The following is a 16,627-nucleotide window of genomic DNA, read 5'->3' on the forward strand; positions in this document are numbered from 1 at the left end:
AGCTATAATTTGATTTTTCTGGCATAGATAGTTGGGAGTTTTAATAACTATTATTGGAGAAAATTATCTTAAATTTTGTGAGAAAGTAAAATATGTGTAATATAAGCTCCTTAGGGAAAATAGCGTTGGCCAGAATGTCTTAATATGACAGTGTGTTACTAAAGCTTTAATTTTTATAATTTTTGAAATTATTTAGCTATTAATAACTGTCTCCACTGAAGGCAAGAGAAATTCTGTCATTAATCTTTAATGGAGAAGTAATTTTTATACCTTTTTTGGTAAACAAAATAATTATAACTGATAATAGTTATAATCACAGATAATAAATGAGACATTGCCCTTAATTATGAAAATTATATTTATTTGGGTGTGTTTATTATCTCATTGTGTTTCTTTTTCTGCTGTGTTTTTCATTTTGGCTCCCATGATAGATGCATCAGCAAGGGATCCTGAAGACTGATGACCTCATAACAAGGTTCTTTCGTCTGTGTACTGAAATGTGTGTTGAGATCAGTTATCGTGCTCAGGCAGAGCAGCAGCACAATCCTGCAGCTAATCCCACCATGATCCGAGCCAAATGCTATCACAACCTGGATGCCTTTGTCAGATTAATTGCACTGCTAGTGAAGCACTCAGGGGAAGCCACCAACACTGTCACCAAGATTAATTTACTGAACAAGGTATGCAACCTTTTCTTGCCTTGGTCTTGACACACTTTATCTGCATTAATAGTTCTCAACTACAGAGGACCCAATCCATTCTTTAAAAAAAAAATTGTGATTTCCCACCACCACCCCCCCTTTTTTTTTAAAGAAAGTATTTTTTGAGTTTATTTGGCCATGCCCAGCAGTGGTCATGGTTTACTTCTGACACTGCACTCAGAGATCACTCTCATCAGGGTTCAGGGAGCCATATGGGATGCTGGGATCAAACATGGATTGGCTGCATACAGGCAAACACCCTTCCTGCTCTACTATTTGCTTTGACCCTATAGTTCTCCCTTTTCTGTACTGAGTTTAAGTATTAAAATATGCATAGGCAATAGTCACTGAATTTATTTGTTTTGGGGTTTTGGGGTCGTAACCCAGGAATGTTCAGGGGTTGCTCATGGTTCTGTACCCAAGAATCACTCCTGGCAGTAAGTACATGGACGACCATATGGGATGTCAGGAATCTAACCCAGGTCTGCTATGTTATGTATAAGGTGAAAACGCCCTACCCACTGTACCATCACTCTGGACTCTGAATTTAAAGAGTGACGATAGGAAAACCTATAATGTATTCTAGCGTGTTAGTGTTTGGTAATGACTACACTAGAAAAATTCAGGTGCTACGAGTTTTACCCCAATACATAGAATTGCTAAGAAAGAGATGGCTGGATCACAACAGACATCCAGTAAGTAACATTGCAGTCATTTTCTTGGTTTTCCGAAAAAGACCACAGTAGAGTTTTATTTTTACTATTATAACGGGATTATTAGACATCTGAACATCACAGTTGCAAAAATATGTCTTAAACATGTCTTGTTTGGTCTTGAGTAACTACAGATAAATTAATCATGTCCTCTTCACTGTTCAGTGGGAAAATCAGGTGGACTATAGTACAGGACAGTTCTTTGCATGAGCTATTTCTGCAGCTCCAGCAACTTTCTAATCCTATTCTACCAAAATGCTGAATCATTGCTTCTTGTCAGCTTTATATCAGACCAGAAAATAAAGCATTGTGTTAACACAACATGTGCCACACTGATTTCTAGCTAGAGCTTTACAAAAACAGAACTGGGGCTTCCATCATGAAGTGGAAGCGGGTATCTAATGCACTAGTGGAGAAATTTGCTACATTGGCAGTAGACAAAGTATGTTAACATATACTTTGAAGAGTTGTAAAATGGTAATCCTAAAGATTGCTGTTGTAAATCAGTGTTACCTTTCTTTCTTAAAAAGATCAAAAGGAGCAGTCAGGTATGTATGGTGATTATACTTCTCCAGTCCAATAGTATTGTGGAATTCAGCAGAAACATGGCAAATTAAAGCTAGTAATGCCAGTGTATGGCTCTTTTGTATTTGTCTTTTCTGTTGTTGGACTAAAGAATATAAGTCATAAAAGCATTAGTAGAAATTCAAAATGAATTCTAAGTTCTGTTATGTGTGCCCATAGGTCCTTGGTATAGTAGTGGGAGTTCTGCTACAGGATCATGATGTTCGACAGAGTGAATTTCAGCAACTTCCATATCATCGGATATTTATAATGCTGCTCTTGGAACTCAATGCACCTGAGCATGTATTGGAAACTATTAATTTCCAGACGCTTACAGCTTTCTGGTGAGTGTTTTTTAATTCAGTAGATATTTCCTATCAAGGATTGCTGCATTTGTGTAATAGAGATTAAGAAATAAACACCTTTTGGATTTGAGGCATGTTGAATTTTAACACAGCTTGCATGTTTTCTCCTTATATTTATGTGTACACTATATTTAAGCTGGACTGTGCTTCTTCTTTCAGCAATACATTCCACATCTTGAGGCCTACCAAAGCTCCTGGCTTTGTGTATGCCTGGCTTGAACTGATCTCCCATCGGATATTTATTGCAAGAATGCTGGCACATACGCCACAACAGAAGGTGTGGCTGCAGTTTATCTCCTTCCTACAGCTGAAGACTGTAACTACTTGGGGCTTATTAGCACTGCCTTTAGATTTCTCAGTCATTTTTGTAATAGCTGTACTTCTTTCAGGTTGAATTTGGAATCTGATGCTGAGTCAGAACATTAGAGAGGCTTAACAAGTATTGCCTCTGTAAAGCTTAACACCGCCTCTGTGTAAAGCTTTTCATTAGTGATTGTTAGCTTTTCCAAATCTGTTGTAAGCCACCTGTGTCAGTCTCTTAGTGGCCTTCTTAGAAAAGCTGAAATCCTAGAGCACCTCTAGATAACCTTTATAAAACTCTGGGTGATGGATGATTGAGGCATGACCATTGGTTTCTACTGTATTGGAAGAAATTAGGATCAAGTGCTAGTCAAGACGGTATAAACAGTTAACATGGGAAGTTTCTTTTCCTATCTTACAATTAAGTGACGAATGAGTATGACAGAGACAGTATCCTTGTTTGGAGGATTTGACTTTTCAGATCAAAAGTGACTGCATGTAATGGTTGCTTGACAAAAAGGAAAACAAAATACCCTTATAGAGCTGGTTTTATTTGTTGGAGAAGAGCATTTCAGGAAGTGGAGGGAATGCAATATATTACATTAGATGATTCAGAAATGAACAAAATTAGCTTTATTAGAAAATGGCGAATAAACCGAATTTGGCTAAAAATAGAGCATTTGTTTTATAAACTGGATAAGGTTATTTGCCAGGAGTTGAAGAGTTGAAAGTGGAATGAGAAATGGTTGTAGGAACTGGGGAGCTACTACTGCTACTGCTGCTGCTACTACTACTACTACTACCACTACTACTACTATTTAGTGCATGTGTGAGACCCTGGGTTTGATCCCCAGAAACAGGTGATTCAGGATTGGGGGTGTGGCTCAAGTGATAGATGGCAGTGAATGCACATCATAACCCTAGAGGTGTGTGTGGGTGTGTTGGGGTAGTATTTCCTTATAAGAGTGATCATGTGTGTGGTGGGGTGGGGGAGTGTTTCCTTATAAGAGTGACCGTGTGTGGTGGGGTAGGGGGGGTGTTTCCTTATAAGAGTGACCCTGGGTCCCTGATATGTGGAAGATACAGATCTCACAACAGCATTTTATTAAGTGTGAGGGTGGGGGAGTGATGTTTGAGGCCAAAGAATTAAGAAATCTATTGGTCAGTTTCTCATTTGGTTAAGGTTTAGTCTTTTAGTATTCTTCATGAAATCTTCTCAAGGTGGCTCCTAAATTTCTGGAGCCAGTTTGTTTCAAACATCGTTTTCCCCATTCTGCTGTCTTGAATTATTATACTTTGTGTTTGTTTTGAATAGGGGGCATATTCATTAGGACCCTGAACCTGGGACTTCTGGGTATGAGCTCAAGCCCTTTGAGCTATGTCCCCAGATCACTCCGATTTTTTCAGTGTCAGTCTTTAAGAGAGGTACTTAAAAGTGTCTCTAGTTGTATTAAAGTAAATAAATATAACCAAGTTACAGTGTTGCTGTTTATGCAACTTCTTTTGATGACAGAATAGAAGCTAAGTTATATTTATGACATGTGTACGTTTCTTTCAGGGATGGCCTATGTATGCACAGCTACTGATTGATTTATTCAAATATTTAGCACCTTTTCTTAGAAATGTGGAACTCACCAAACCTATGCAAATCCTCTATAAGGTAATTAATTTGGATTTATAAATTAAAATAATTAAAACTTGAGAAATTCTTTGAACTGGGATGAAAGGTATCTATATATCAGCCCTTAGATCATGTAGTTTTCATATGCTCAACTTTAGTAAATATCACTTGTTCAGGATGTATTTAATGGTAACAAAGCATAGGAAAATTGCTATTTCTGCCTATTTTGATTTTTTTTTTAATTTCTTAATAAGGTTTTGCTATTTAGATTAGGACATGTAGATTCCCTCTTTTGTAATGTTCTTCTCACAGTCTTCCCTCATATTTCTCTTGGATTGTCTGAGTTTATTTTATTGTTTTTATTTTTGTTTTGGGGCCATACCTGGCGATTCTCAGGGGTTACTCCTCAGGAATCACTTGTGCTTGGGGGATCCCGTGGGGTGAAAGAGATAAAACCTGGCTTGACCCTGTACAAGGCAAGCACCCTACCCGCTGTACTATCCAGCATTCTGAGTTTCTTTTATTGTTGTTGTTTTTGGGTTACAAACAGCCGTTCTTAGGTCTAACTCTTGGTCTGAGCTTGGGTGTTGAACCTGGCTTAGCCATATTGCAAGGCAAAACACCCTACCCAGTGTACTACTGCTCCAAACTCTGAGTTTCTTATTTTTTTATTTTTATTTCTTATTGAGTTCTGTGTGTAAGCCTTTTGTATATATATCCAAACATCTCTCTCTGGTGGTTTTCCTTTGCACTTTCAGTTTCCATTTCGGTACTGTAATTTGCAGTGTTCTTAAATCACACCACACCCACCACCAGCATTGCTCTGCAGTATCTTTAGGCTCCCTTTCAGCCCTGTTAGCAAACTGTTGGATAGGCTGACTCTGTTACCATTGAGAGAGATGTTTGTTTGTCTGTCTCCTTTGGACTGACTCAGCTTGATACCCTTTAGTTCCATCCACATGGCAGCTAATAGCAGGATTTCATCTTATAGGTGAGTAATATTCCATTATGTGTGTATATACACAGCTTTCTTTTGTCCACTCAATCTTGGGCCTTTGGTTTGTTTTCAGATCTTGGCTATTGTGACTAGTGTTCCAGTGAAGCTAGAAGAATACCATTTGGGGGCTCTTGGGTTAGGTGACTCATGGAAACTTGTTTTTCACTTTTTTTTTCTTCCTTTTTGGGTCACACCTGGCGATGCACAGGGTTCACTCCTGGCTCATGCACTCAGGAATCACCCCTGGTGGTGCTCAGGGGACCATATGAGATGCTGGGATTCGAACCCAGGTCGACTGAGTGCAAGGCAAACGCCCTACCCGCTGTGCTATCACTCCAGCCCCGTTTTTCACTTTCTTGAAGTCTTCAAAAATGTTTTCCTTGTGGGGCTGAATCAGAGTATTCCCTGTGGTAGAAGAGGTTCATTTCCCCCTCTATCCCTGCTCCCTGCCAGTTCTTACTGTTTCTACTCTTTCAATGTGTGCCAGTCTCATTAGTGTGGGGTGAAGTTTCATTGTTTGTATTTGCATTTCCCTGATAAGTGATGAAAAACACTTTTTTAAAAAAAAAATTTATTAGTGAATCACCGAGAGGTACAGTAACAGACTTAGAAACTTTCATGCCCATCCCTCCACCTGCCTGTTTTTCACCACCGATGGTTCCAGCATCCTTCCCTCCCCCCAGCCCCCCAATGCAAATCTGGCTGATGTCTTCCAGTGCAAAGAATTTAGACCCAACAGCTGTTGTGCATGAGACTTTCTATGCTCCACTTAGATTCCTAGATTCTTTGTCACAGGTTTTTCGTATATTTGAGGGTCTGTCTGTAGGCTCTCACTCTGTTGATCTGCCTTTGAGTCTGCCACAGTCCAGAATACTATAACTTTGTGATATAAAGTTAGGGAAAGAAAAGTTTTCCATGTTCTTTTCCCCCGGAATTGCTTTGGCTTTATAAGAGGGTGCGGGGGTGTCATTCCATAGAAACTTCAGTAACATTTGGTCTGTGCTCTTAAAAAATGTTACGGGAATTTTTATAGGGACTGGGCTGAATCTATAGTGCTTTGGGTAGCTTTTTAGCAATGTGAAAATCCTTCCTCTCTTCCTCTTTGGCCATGTTCAAGATTTATTCTTAGCTCTGCACTCAGGAGTCACTCCTCTTAGACTTGGAAGAACATATAGGGTGCCAGGGATCAAACCAGGGTTTGCTTGCTACATGTATGCAAGGCCAACACCCTACCCGCTGTACTATCACTCTAGCCTCTTGTTTTCTGACCTTCGTTATTCCCATGTACCAAGTATCTGATTTGGGGTAGGAGGAGCACACCTACAAGTAGGATTATTTTTTTTTAAATTCTGTGTCATCTGCTTTATTGTCTGATTATAGAAAAGCCACATATATCTTCATATTGGTTTTGTTACCCATCACTTTACTGTAGGTATTTATTGTTTCTAGGGGTGTTTTCTAGGTTTGGAGTTGGTTGAGAAATGGAAGCATTACATTTAATGCAGTCAAAATTACATCTCTCTTGTATTAGAAATATTTGAATGTTCCATTTAAATTGTGCATGCCCCAGCCCTTGTCCAAGAAACTTTATATCTTGGGGAAGAAGTCACTTCTGCAGGTGATCAGGGCAAGGACCATATGTGGTGCTGGATATCAAACTAGGGTGGGCTGTAGGCCTTAACCGTTTTGCCTGTTAAGCACATTTCTCTGGCCAATCATGGCTTTTAACACTTGAGGTTTAAAGAGTCAAACTCTTCTTCCCCCGCCCCCCAGCTTTTAATTATTATTTTAATTTAAACCAAGTAAGTTTTTTTTTTTTTTTAAAGCAAACATTTTATTTAGAGGCTTTTTGAGGGGAGGAGGAGGGGATAAACCAAGTAATTTCTTAATGGTTTTGGGCCACACCAAGCAGTGTTTGAGCATGGCATTGCCCGGGGCGGGGTGGTGGGGGGTGCATGTGTGATGCCTGGGGATTCAACCCAAGGTTCTTACCTTCTACGTTTGCACTCTCCAACCTTTTCAAAAGGAATAACCTTTTGAATCTTTTCTCCAGTCCTCAGATTAATTTTTTTATGAGGTTCATTTTCTCCCCCATCATTTTACTCATTAACCCATTAAAGATGCAAGATATAGCGTTAGCTGATTGTGCTTGGGTTTACCCCAGGCTCAGTATTTGATGTTCACTCCTGGCTTTGCTTGGGTGATGATGTGTTGCCAGACATCATACCCAGGCCTCCTGAATGCAGAGCATGCACTTCAGATCCTTGGGTTACCTTTCTATTCTATTCTAAGGTCAGTACTATGTTGTCTGATTCTAAGATTTAACTATAAAACTATAGAGTAAATTAGGTAAAGTAATTCCTTTTCAATTTCTCCTTCTTTTGGGCTATTCCTGGTGGTTCTCAGAGCTTTACTCCTAGCTTTGCACTCAGGTCACTCCAAGTGATGCTCTGAGGACTGTATGGGGAGCTGGGGATTGAACTTTGGCAAGGCAAGTGCTCTACACTCTGTACTCCCCGGCCCTCTCAATATTACTTTGATTCTTCTTTATCATTTGCTGTTCCATTAAAACTTATGTAGTCAGCTTCACCTCTGAAACCTTGCTATGGGATAAGATTGAGATTCCTCTGAATCTCTAAATCAGTTTGAAGCAGACATTAATGAACTTTCCAGTGCATGAAAAGATCACTTCAGTGTCTTAGCTTCTTCTAATGTATGCATTTAAGACTGTAAACACCTGATGCTTGGTGTGAGATTCTAGACAAAATGGTATGATAACCAAATCATGTAATTTTGTTATTGATGTACACTTTACTTGAGTTACATTCATAACAGTAAAGATTTACTCCCATTTTCTTAATTAGTGTGTCAATCTCCTGTTTATCTTTTTTAAAAATAGGGCACTTTAAGAGTGCTGCTGGTTCTTTTGCATGATTTCCCTGAGTTCCTTTGTGATTACCATTATGGATTTTGTGATGTGATCCCACCTAACTGTATCCAGCTAAGAAATCTCATCTTGAGTGCCTTCCCAAGAAACATGAGGCTCCCAGATCCATTCACTCCTAATTTGAAGGTAAAGTTGTAAGGAGTTCAAGGGAAAGGTGTTACTTCTTTTTTATTTCCTTTTGGAGTTTTTTGTATACTTGTACTTTTTGTACATTTTTGTATAGTTGTAAATGATCAAATTAGAGAAGGTGGTACAGGCTTAACACTTTTTCTTTTAATGTAGTAATACTGCTATTTTTCTTTTTGTTTTTAATTATGCTCTTTTGGGTCACACCCGGCGATGCACAGGGGTTACTCCTGGCTCATGCACTCAGGAATCACTCCTGGTGGTGCTCGGGGAGCAATATGGGATGCTGGGAATCGAACTCAGGTCGACTGTGTGAAAGGCAAATGCCCTACCCGCTGTGCTATCACTCCAGCCCCGGAATACTGCTGTTTATTCAGCTATTGAAACACGACTTTTTATAAATTTTATTTGGTGTATTTTTTGCATATTCTAGTACAGCGAGTGGAGCCTTGCATCATATGGCTGACCTAAAAATAAACAAAAAAAAATTTGTGGCCACACCTGCCTGTGCTCAGGGCTTCTTTGCTTAGAGATCACCCTTTGTTGGAGCCCTGGGGAAATATATGGTGTGGTGGAATCGAAACCTTACCCAAGGCCTTACGTACTATCATTCTAGCCTTAAGCTCTGTTTTTTTAAGGATTTTTATTTGTAGAAGAACTAGTCCTCCCTTTTTGTTGCATAAATACAACTAGCTGAGAACTCCATGGCTATGTTTTTGGTTGTGAATCTTATATTTTTACATGGTAGGTGGATATGTTGAGTGAAATTAACATTGCACCCCGGATTCTTACCAATTTTACTGGAGTGATGCCACCTCAATTCAAAAAGGATTTGGATTCCTATCTTAAAACTCGATCACCGGTGACTTTTCTGTCTGACCTGCGCAGCAACCTACAGGTTCGTTGTTTGGTTAAATCTATGGCCTTTATCTTTCATAGAAACCACTGTTTATCTGCAGCCCTATGTTTGGTCAGTTTGGGAAATTAGTCTTTCTGTCCTGATGGAAAAGATTTTAATACTGCATTATATTTCTAATATACCTGGATAAGATTGAGTTATATTGTGCTGTTTCACAAGGAACAGCCATTCAAGGAATGGATTATTTGAGGGTGTGGTAATAGATTTCTGAATGTCATTCTTTTGTCAGTTCTACAGATTTTTCTTGAGGATATTGTTACTTTAGTTTTTGGTCACACCTGGCAATGCTCAAGGGTGACTCTTGGCTCTGCACTCTGTTTGGGGCACTATATGGAATGATGGGGATTGAACCGAGGTTTGGTGCATGCAAGGCAAATGCCTTCCCCACTGCACTATCTCATCAAACTCATTTCTTGAGAATTTTTCTAAATAGACAAATTCCAGATTAATGTTCCCTTTAGAATAATTTGATGATACATTGTTTCAACTCTTTTTTGCTTTTTGGATTACGCCCGCGATGCACAGGGGTTACTCCTGGCTCTGCACTCAGGAATTACCCCTGGCAGTGCTCAGGGGACCATATTGGGTGCTGGGAATCGAACCTGGGTCAGCCGCGTGCAAGGCAAATGCCCTACCTGCTGTGCTATTGTCCCAGCCCCTCAACTCTTGTTTTTGTGGGACACTTCTGGAGATGCTCAGGGCTGCTTTCTGCTGAGTGCTTGAGTTAAGAGAGACGAAGTGGTGCTGGTGATCAAACCTGGTGATCAAACCTATATATGTATATATATATATATTCAATTTATTGAGCTATTTTATTTTCACTTGTCTTTCTCATTCCATACCAAGGAGTTATGATTATTTTCTTTTTTTTAAATTTTTTGGGTTTTGGGCCACACCCAGTGGGGCTCAGGGGTTACTCCTCCTGGCTTGCACATAGGGATCACTCTTGGAGGTGCTCAAGGCACCATACAGATGCCAGGGATTGAACATGGGCCAGCATGCCCTATCTGCTATACTTTTGCTCTGGCCTCCTCTCTCCTGTTTTTATCATTAAATATAGAACATAATTTTTTTCATAAATTTTTTTGTATGTTGTTTTTTTTTATGTGTTGGTAACTGTTGGAACATTGGCTTCCAAAAGGAAATTGTTCTCTGCTGAAGATGGCCTCAGATATATTTGTTATATTTAAGCAATTTTCTTTAAAAAAAAAAAAAGTTTCATTTTTTGCTTTTGGGGCCAAACCCAGTGATACTTTGGGGTTCTGCTGGCTCTATGGGGTGTCAGGGATTAAATCCAGTTGGCTGCATGCAATGCAAACACCATACCCACTGTACTATAGCTCTGGCCCCTGATTTATAGCACTTGAATGTCAGTGCAGGTAGCTTCTCTATGAAGGCATTAAAAAGGATTTTATTAGCACTCAGGGCGGCATAATCCTTTGTGGGTGAGTCAGGAACTTTCTGTTTTGGTCATTTAGGTATCCAATGAGCCTGGCAATCGCTACAACCTCCAGCTCATCAATGCACTGGTGCTCTACGTAGGGACTCAGGCCATTGCACACATTCATAACAAGGGCAGTACACCTTCAATGAGCACCATCACCCACTCTGCTCACATGGACATCTTCCAGAACCTGGCGGTAGATTTGGATACTGAAGGTGAGTGAAACCAACCCTTCTCCAGAGCCCCAAGTATTTTGTACCTTTTGCTCAGTCTAGTCTTAAAACCAGTAAGGCACAATAGTGTTTTGTCTATATTTATGGATCGGACTTGTTATTTATCTTCATTGTATATTATCTGTCCAGTATACAAAAACATAGGTACGGGGGGGGGGGGGATTTCCAGAAATTGAATGTGTTTTTGTTGATATTTGCATGTGATTAACTTTAGGTATAAAAATAAACATTCTTTTTACTGGTCTTTGTTAAAATTGACTCATATTACCTGTTTAGCCTTCCTTTACCCAGTATATAAAGTATAATGGAAAACTATAACCTGTTATGCAAAATATTTATATTGTGACCTATTCTGCAAAATATTTTTTTTAACCTGCTTCTATAGGTCTCATCTCACCTAGTTGAACATTCTCCCCCCCAGCCCCCTAATGGTAATTACTAGCCAAGTACTTCAAGTAACATACTTGGTGCGGGGGAGAGGGGTGCTTTTTGGGTCACAACTACTGATGCTCAGGGGTTACTCCTGGCTCTGCAATTAGGAAATTCCTAATTACCTTGGGACCCTATGGAATGTTAGGAATTGATCCCAGGTCAGCCACATGCAAGGCAAATGCCCTAACTGCTGTACTATCTCCTGCCCGGAGTAACATATTTTAAAGGATACCTACTTTGAGGCATATTTTAAGCATATATGCATACCTACACTGTATTGCATGCTTATTTATAGAACAAATTTTGAGATAGATTGAAATCATGACTAAAGAAAATTGAGTACTGTTATGTTCAGTCTAGCACCAAAAAGAATGAGGGTCACTTAGTGAAGTCTAAAAGGAGCGTAATGGCCATACGCATAGTATGTGTTATAAGATGCAGAGGCAGTTAGCCAAATCCAATTAGAAAATATTTATTGTAATAGTGTAGAGTTTTTTGTTTGGTTTGGTGGGCTTCTTTGAACGACATTGCTAGTGTTCAGGTGTAGGTGGTGCTGGGGGTAATTTTTTGTGTCGGAGATCAAAAAGCTAACCACACAAGCACCTTAACTCTTCTGTACTATCTGGATCTTATTTTAAACTAACACTTCACAAAAAAGGTGTTTAGGAACCTTCGAGGGTTATCACCAGGAAGCTTGAAGGGCCATCAAAACAAGTTCAGTGATATAGTCATGTTAACCTTTTCTCAGTCATTTTGCCACAAGTGTACGCTAGGGAATCTAGCAATCTTCTAATCCGCAGTATTGTAAAACAGTTATTAACTGTTGCATACAGTTGGTTTCCCTCCCTTCTGCCCCCAGATAAACCAGAATCTCACACGTGTAAAGCTAGCACTCTCTACTGAGCTACTTTCCTAAACTACCCACCCACTCATCCTTTTTTGTGTTTTGGGGTCACACCCTATGGTGCACCGGGATCACTTCTGGTGGGACTGTATGGGGTATCAGGTATCAAATTCAGGTTGGCTGCATGCAAGACAAGCACCCTACTTGCTGTACTATCTCTGTGCCCCTCCCTCCCTTTTTTATTAAAGGAAAATTTTAATGTGAGAGCCCAGGGAGATAGTACAATAGGGAGGGCACTTGCCTTGCACATGGCTAACCCTGGTTTGATATGATCCTGAGTGATTCCTGAGTGCAGAGCCAGGAGTAACCCCTGAATACAGCCGGGTGTAAGCATAACCCCCCCCCCCCAAAAAAAAATCCTGTGAAAAAGTACTACATCTGCTTTAGAAATGAAGATAAACTACTGGTTTAAAGCAAGAATTCTCATATAGGAACCCTATGAGAAATCTTAACCCTAGCCAATCAGAATTAATGTGTTGTGTTGGCTTTCAAGAGTAAGACTTGCTAAGCTTTGTATTTTTAATTTCTAGGTCGGTATCTCTTCTTGAATGCAATTGCAAATCAGCTGCGGTACCCAAATAGCCACACTCACTATTTTAGCTGCACCATGCTGTACCTTTTTGCAGAGGCCAATACTGAAGCTATCCAAGAACAGATCACAAGGTAAGGAGATTATTTTTCAGATGCTTCTACATGGAACCTTAAGAACTTTTTAGCGAAGCAAGATGGCAAGATGGTTTTTACTGAATGAAACTTAGAAAGATGGGTAGGGCAGGGATGAAGGAAAGGACTAAAATACATGTTCAAGAGAGAACACAAGCTTGAAAGAGAAAGGACACAGAGACATAGAGCCCAAAGAAGTGAGATACATGTTCAAGGGAGAATATGGATGCAAGCCCACACAAACCTTTTTTCCTTCTTCTGCTTTTAGGGGTGGGGTGTTTGGGCCATACCAGGCAATGTTCAGGGGTCACCCATGGCTTTGTACTCAGGAATCACTCCTAGCATTGTTCAGGGGGGCCACATGGGGTGCCAGGGATTGAACCCCAGTCTGCCATATGCAAGGCTAGCGCCCTACCCACTGTTCTCCAGCCTCAGAACAATTTTTTGTTACAAATCTTGACTGTTTTCTAGGCAATTTACATTAATCGTATACATTGTAAGGTGCCCACTCGAGCAAATCGATGAGCAACGGGATGACAGTGATACAGTGATTGTGTATACATATTAGATGTGGATATAATTTAAAATGGATATAGTTCTTGCACTCTTTATTTTAATATATACCAACAAAATCACAAGTAGAAATTTTGTACAAATTATAATTGTTGGTGAAGTTAAAAGATAAGTGTCCAGGTCATTTAAGCCTATTAAATGGCATGTTGAAACCTTGGATTTCCTTCATTTCTTTGGGTTAAAAGCTTAGTGATAGGATAGTACAGATAGTACTTTTTAAATACTACTGAGGAATCTGTTGCAGATTACTTTAAGTATATACAGCGTTGGAGAAATGGGTGGATTTCAATGAGAGAGAAACACTTCAAAAATTGGATCAGTGGGGATAGAGTGATAGTACAACGGGTACATTTACCTTGCATGCAGTAGACCCAGGTTTGATCCCTAGCACCCCATATTGTTCCTGAGCTTGCCAGGAGTAAGCCCCAAGCACTGCCTGCTATGGCCCCCAAGAAAGTAAAAAAAAATAAAAATTGAATTGACTTGGGGGTGGAGGTTTGGTTTTTAGGCCATACCTGGGGGTGCTCAGTACTTCTGGCTCTGTGCTCCAGATCAGTCCTGGCAGCATTGAGGGACCATATGAGGTGCTGGTTATGAGTTCAGGTCAACTGTGCAAGATAACACTGGCACAGGTCATGTCCTCTGAGCATTGATGATAGTGGCATGACCGCATCCCCAAACCCCCAGTTTTGTTTTGTTTCGAAATGAAGTCAAAGGTGAATGTTTTTATTGAATATACATTAAGTGGTTAGTTTGTGTCTGGCAGTCTGAAACTATTTACTTCCAGGCTCATCAGTGGGAAGAAGTGGGGCATTTTTGTTGACTACACCCAGTGATGCTCGGGGCTTATTCCTGGCAATGCTCAGGGACCATATGTGGTGTGAGGGATCAGTCCCTGAGTTGGCCGTGTGTAAGGGCAGCACTACTCCAGCCCCGGGAGGAGGTGGTTTGAAGTCAGTATTTACACATAGTTTAAGAGTTGGGGATGAACATAAATAATGAAGAAATTGTCATGAATTTGTAGTATTTCTCTATGCATTAACTTCTCTCCCCTTCTCCAGGGTTCTCTTGGAACGGTTGATTGTAAATAGGCCACATCCTTGGGGTCTTCTTATTACATTCATTGAGCTGATCAAAAATCCAGCCTTTAAATTCTGGAACCATGAGTTTGTGCACTGTGCCCCGGAAATTGAAAAGTGAGTTTTGTTTTGTTTTCCCACCACTAAGGATGAGAACCATTTGGTAGTATCTGGATGTGTGATTAATAATTACATTAGGACCCAGATATATGGCTCAAAAGGTAGAGGCTATTAAGTTTAATCTGGTCCTTGTTTCATACCCCAGAATGCACCCTAACCTGTGAGATGTGCAAAGTATTGCCTAAATGTTGTTCTCTCAAACTTAACACTGTCTCCATTCTTCAGGTTATTCCAGTCGGTGGCACAGTGCTGCATGGGACAGAAGCAGGCTCAACAAGTAATGGAAGGGACAGGTGCCAGTTAGATGGAACTGCATCTCTGTAAACGTGTCAGCCTGGAGGTCCCACCATACCAAGTTCATAAACTGGCTGAAGAATCTTTCAGCTTCTCCTGACTTTCCCAGCCCTTTGGTTCTCGGGTATCTGCCCCAACTACTGTTGGGATCAGCTTCCTGTCTATGTGGACACGTTCCAAACTTTAAATGCATTTTTTGACTCGGCCAAAATTTAGAAGATGCTGTGAATATCATTTTGAACTTGTGTAAATATATGAAAGAGAAAACCTTTGTCTGAACTTCTTGGGTTTGTGCAAAAATGTGTTCAAGGCAGGCCGATAACTGGTACCTGCCCAGTTAATTCAAAGGGGCTTCTGATGCCATGCAGTTGTCTGGAGCATTGCTCCCTGTTTTCTAACATTCCTGGTATCCCAAAGAATAGCGTGCACCCCTCCTCAACCCCACCCCACCCCCAAAGCCAGTTTACTAACTTATTTTTTTTAATGTGAATGCTAGGCTTTGGTATGCCAAGGAATGAACATGGGACAAACTCTCAATTGAGATCCCATGTTTCTGTTTTGCCTTTTTCCCAACTCTAATGCTGACTTCTGGGGAGAATATCAGTTTCTTGGCAAATAAACCTTGGGCCCTCTGAAATGCAGAGGGCCCAAATCTCCCTTACCTCTCCTGAGACTTGGGAACTGTTGTACAAAGAACCAAATCTTATCATTTGCCCTCCCCCATCATCCCAGTGAAGAGCCACAAATGGTTCAATCTAACACAAATCAGAAGGACCAATACAATTTTTTGTAAGGATTCTGAGTGTTTTGTAACTGTATTGGTCCGTGTGTTGTATTTCATAGCCTTCCTAGTTCCTGGGCTTTTAAACCCCTCCTTCTTGTATGTTGTATGCATACCATAGTTGGACATTAAAGTCATGACATGCATGTGAGTCCACTGTGCCTTTCTCAGTAGCCGCAGCCAGTGCTGGTGGTGAGGAGGAAAGTGGACAGCAGACCCCTTTGCAGACCACTACTAATCTGGCATGGTTGTAACACATTTTATATGGCAAGATTTCAAGCTCGATTCCATTTTTGTGTGAGGGCCACAGCCAGTGGTTTTCAGGGGACCATATGTGGCACTGGGGATTGAACCCCAGGTCCGATATGTGCAAGGCAAGTGCCTTAACCACTGTACTATCCAGCCCTTTCCCTGCTCTTTTTAACGGTGGAAAATGTTCTGAGCAGGTCAAACAAATATAAAATGCCCATTTTCTTTCAAGTCTTTATATCGAAACTTTTTCCCTAAGGAATACATATTTTAAATTTATACCTTATGTTTAATGTCTGTCAAGTTTCATAACCAGAGAGGACAAAAGGTTGAATTAAATAGTATAAGTTAAAATGAGTGGATTTTCAGATTCATTGATGTCTCAGGGTTTTAACTCTCAGGTGTGTTATAGCTTACGAAGTCCTCTCTAAAAGGAAGCACTTCTGTAAGTAATGTAGGATGCCCCTAGACTTTAATACTAACAAGATCTAAGTTCTGAGGCCTATTTACTGTCACATTCTGCTGGATATTGTTGAAACTGAGAAAGTAGAGCTGTGGAATTGGTCTTAGTAACAATCAGCAGTGATTCCCATGTCTACTGT

At 40.2% G+C, this 16,627-nt stretch overlaps 1 protein-coding gene across 7 annotated transcripts in view; it reads left to right on the top strand.

Annotated features, from left to right (window-relative positions):
- CNOT1 (CCR4-NOT transcription complex subunit 1) overlaps positions 1-15,922 on the top strand; it is a 103,189-nt gene extending 87,267 nt beyond the window's left edge. For all 7 annotated transcript variants that reach the window (XM_055144987.1, XM_004600631.3, XM_055144989.1 and 4 more), the window contains 10 exons: positions 432-680; positions 2,159-2,322; positions 2,503-2,620; positions 4,202-4,303; positions 8,161-8,334; positions 9,083-9,232; positions 10,732-10,912; positions 12,797-12,929; positions 14,564-14,698; positions 14,927-15,922. In XM_055144987.1, coding sequence (XP_055000962.1) covers positions 432-680; positions 2,159-2,322; positions 2,503-2,620; positions 4,202-4,303; positions 8,161-8,334; positions 9,083-9,232; positions 10,732-10,912; positions 12,797-12,929; positions 14,564-14,698; positions 14,927-15,005 — 1,485 coding nt within the window. In that variant the 3' untranslated portion in view covers positions 15,006-15,922. The remainder of the gene's footprint in view (positions 1-431; positions 681-2,158; positions 2,323-2,502; positions 2,621-4,201; positions 4,304-8,160; positions 8,335-9,082; positions 9,233-10,731; positions 10,913-12,796; positions 12,930-14,563; positions 14,699-14,926) is intronic.
- The last annotated feature ends 705 nt before the right edge of the window (positions 15,923-16,627 follow it).

The sequence above is a fragment of the Sorex araneus genome, chromosome 8 (assembly GCF_027595985.1).
Source record: "Sorex araneus isolate mSorAra2 chromosome 8, mSorAra2.pri, whole genome shotgun sequence".
Taxonomy (NCBI): Eukaryota; Metazoa; Chordata; class Mammalia; order Eulipotyphla; family Soricidae; genus Sorex; species Sorex araneus.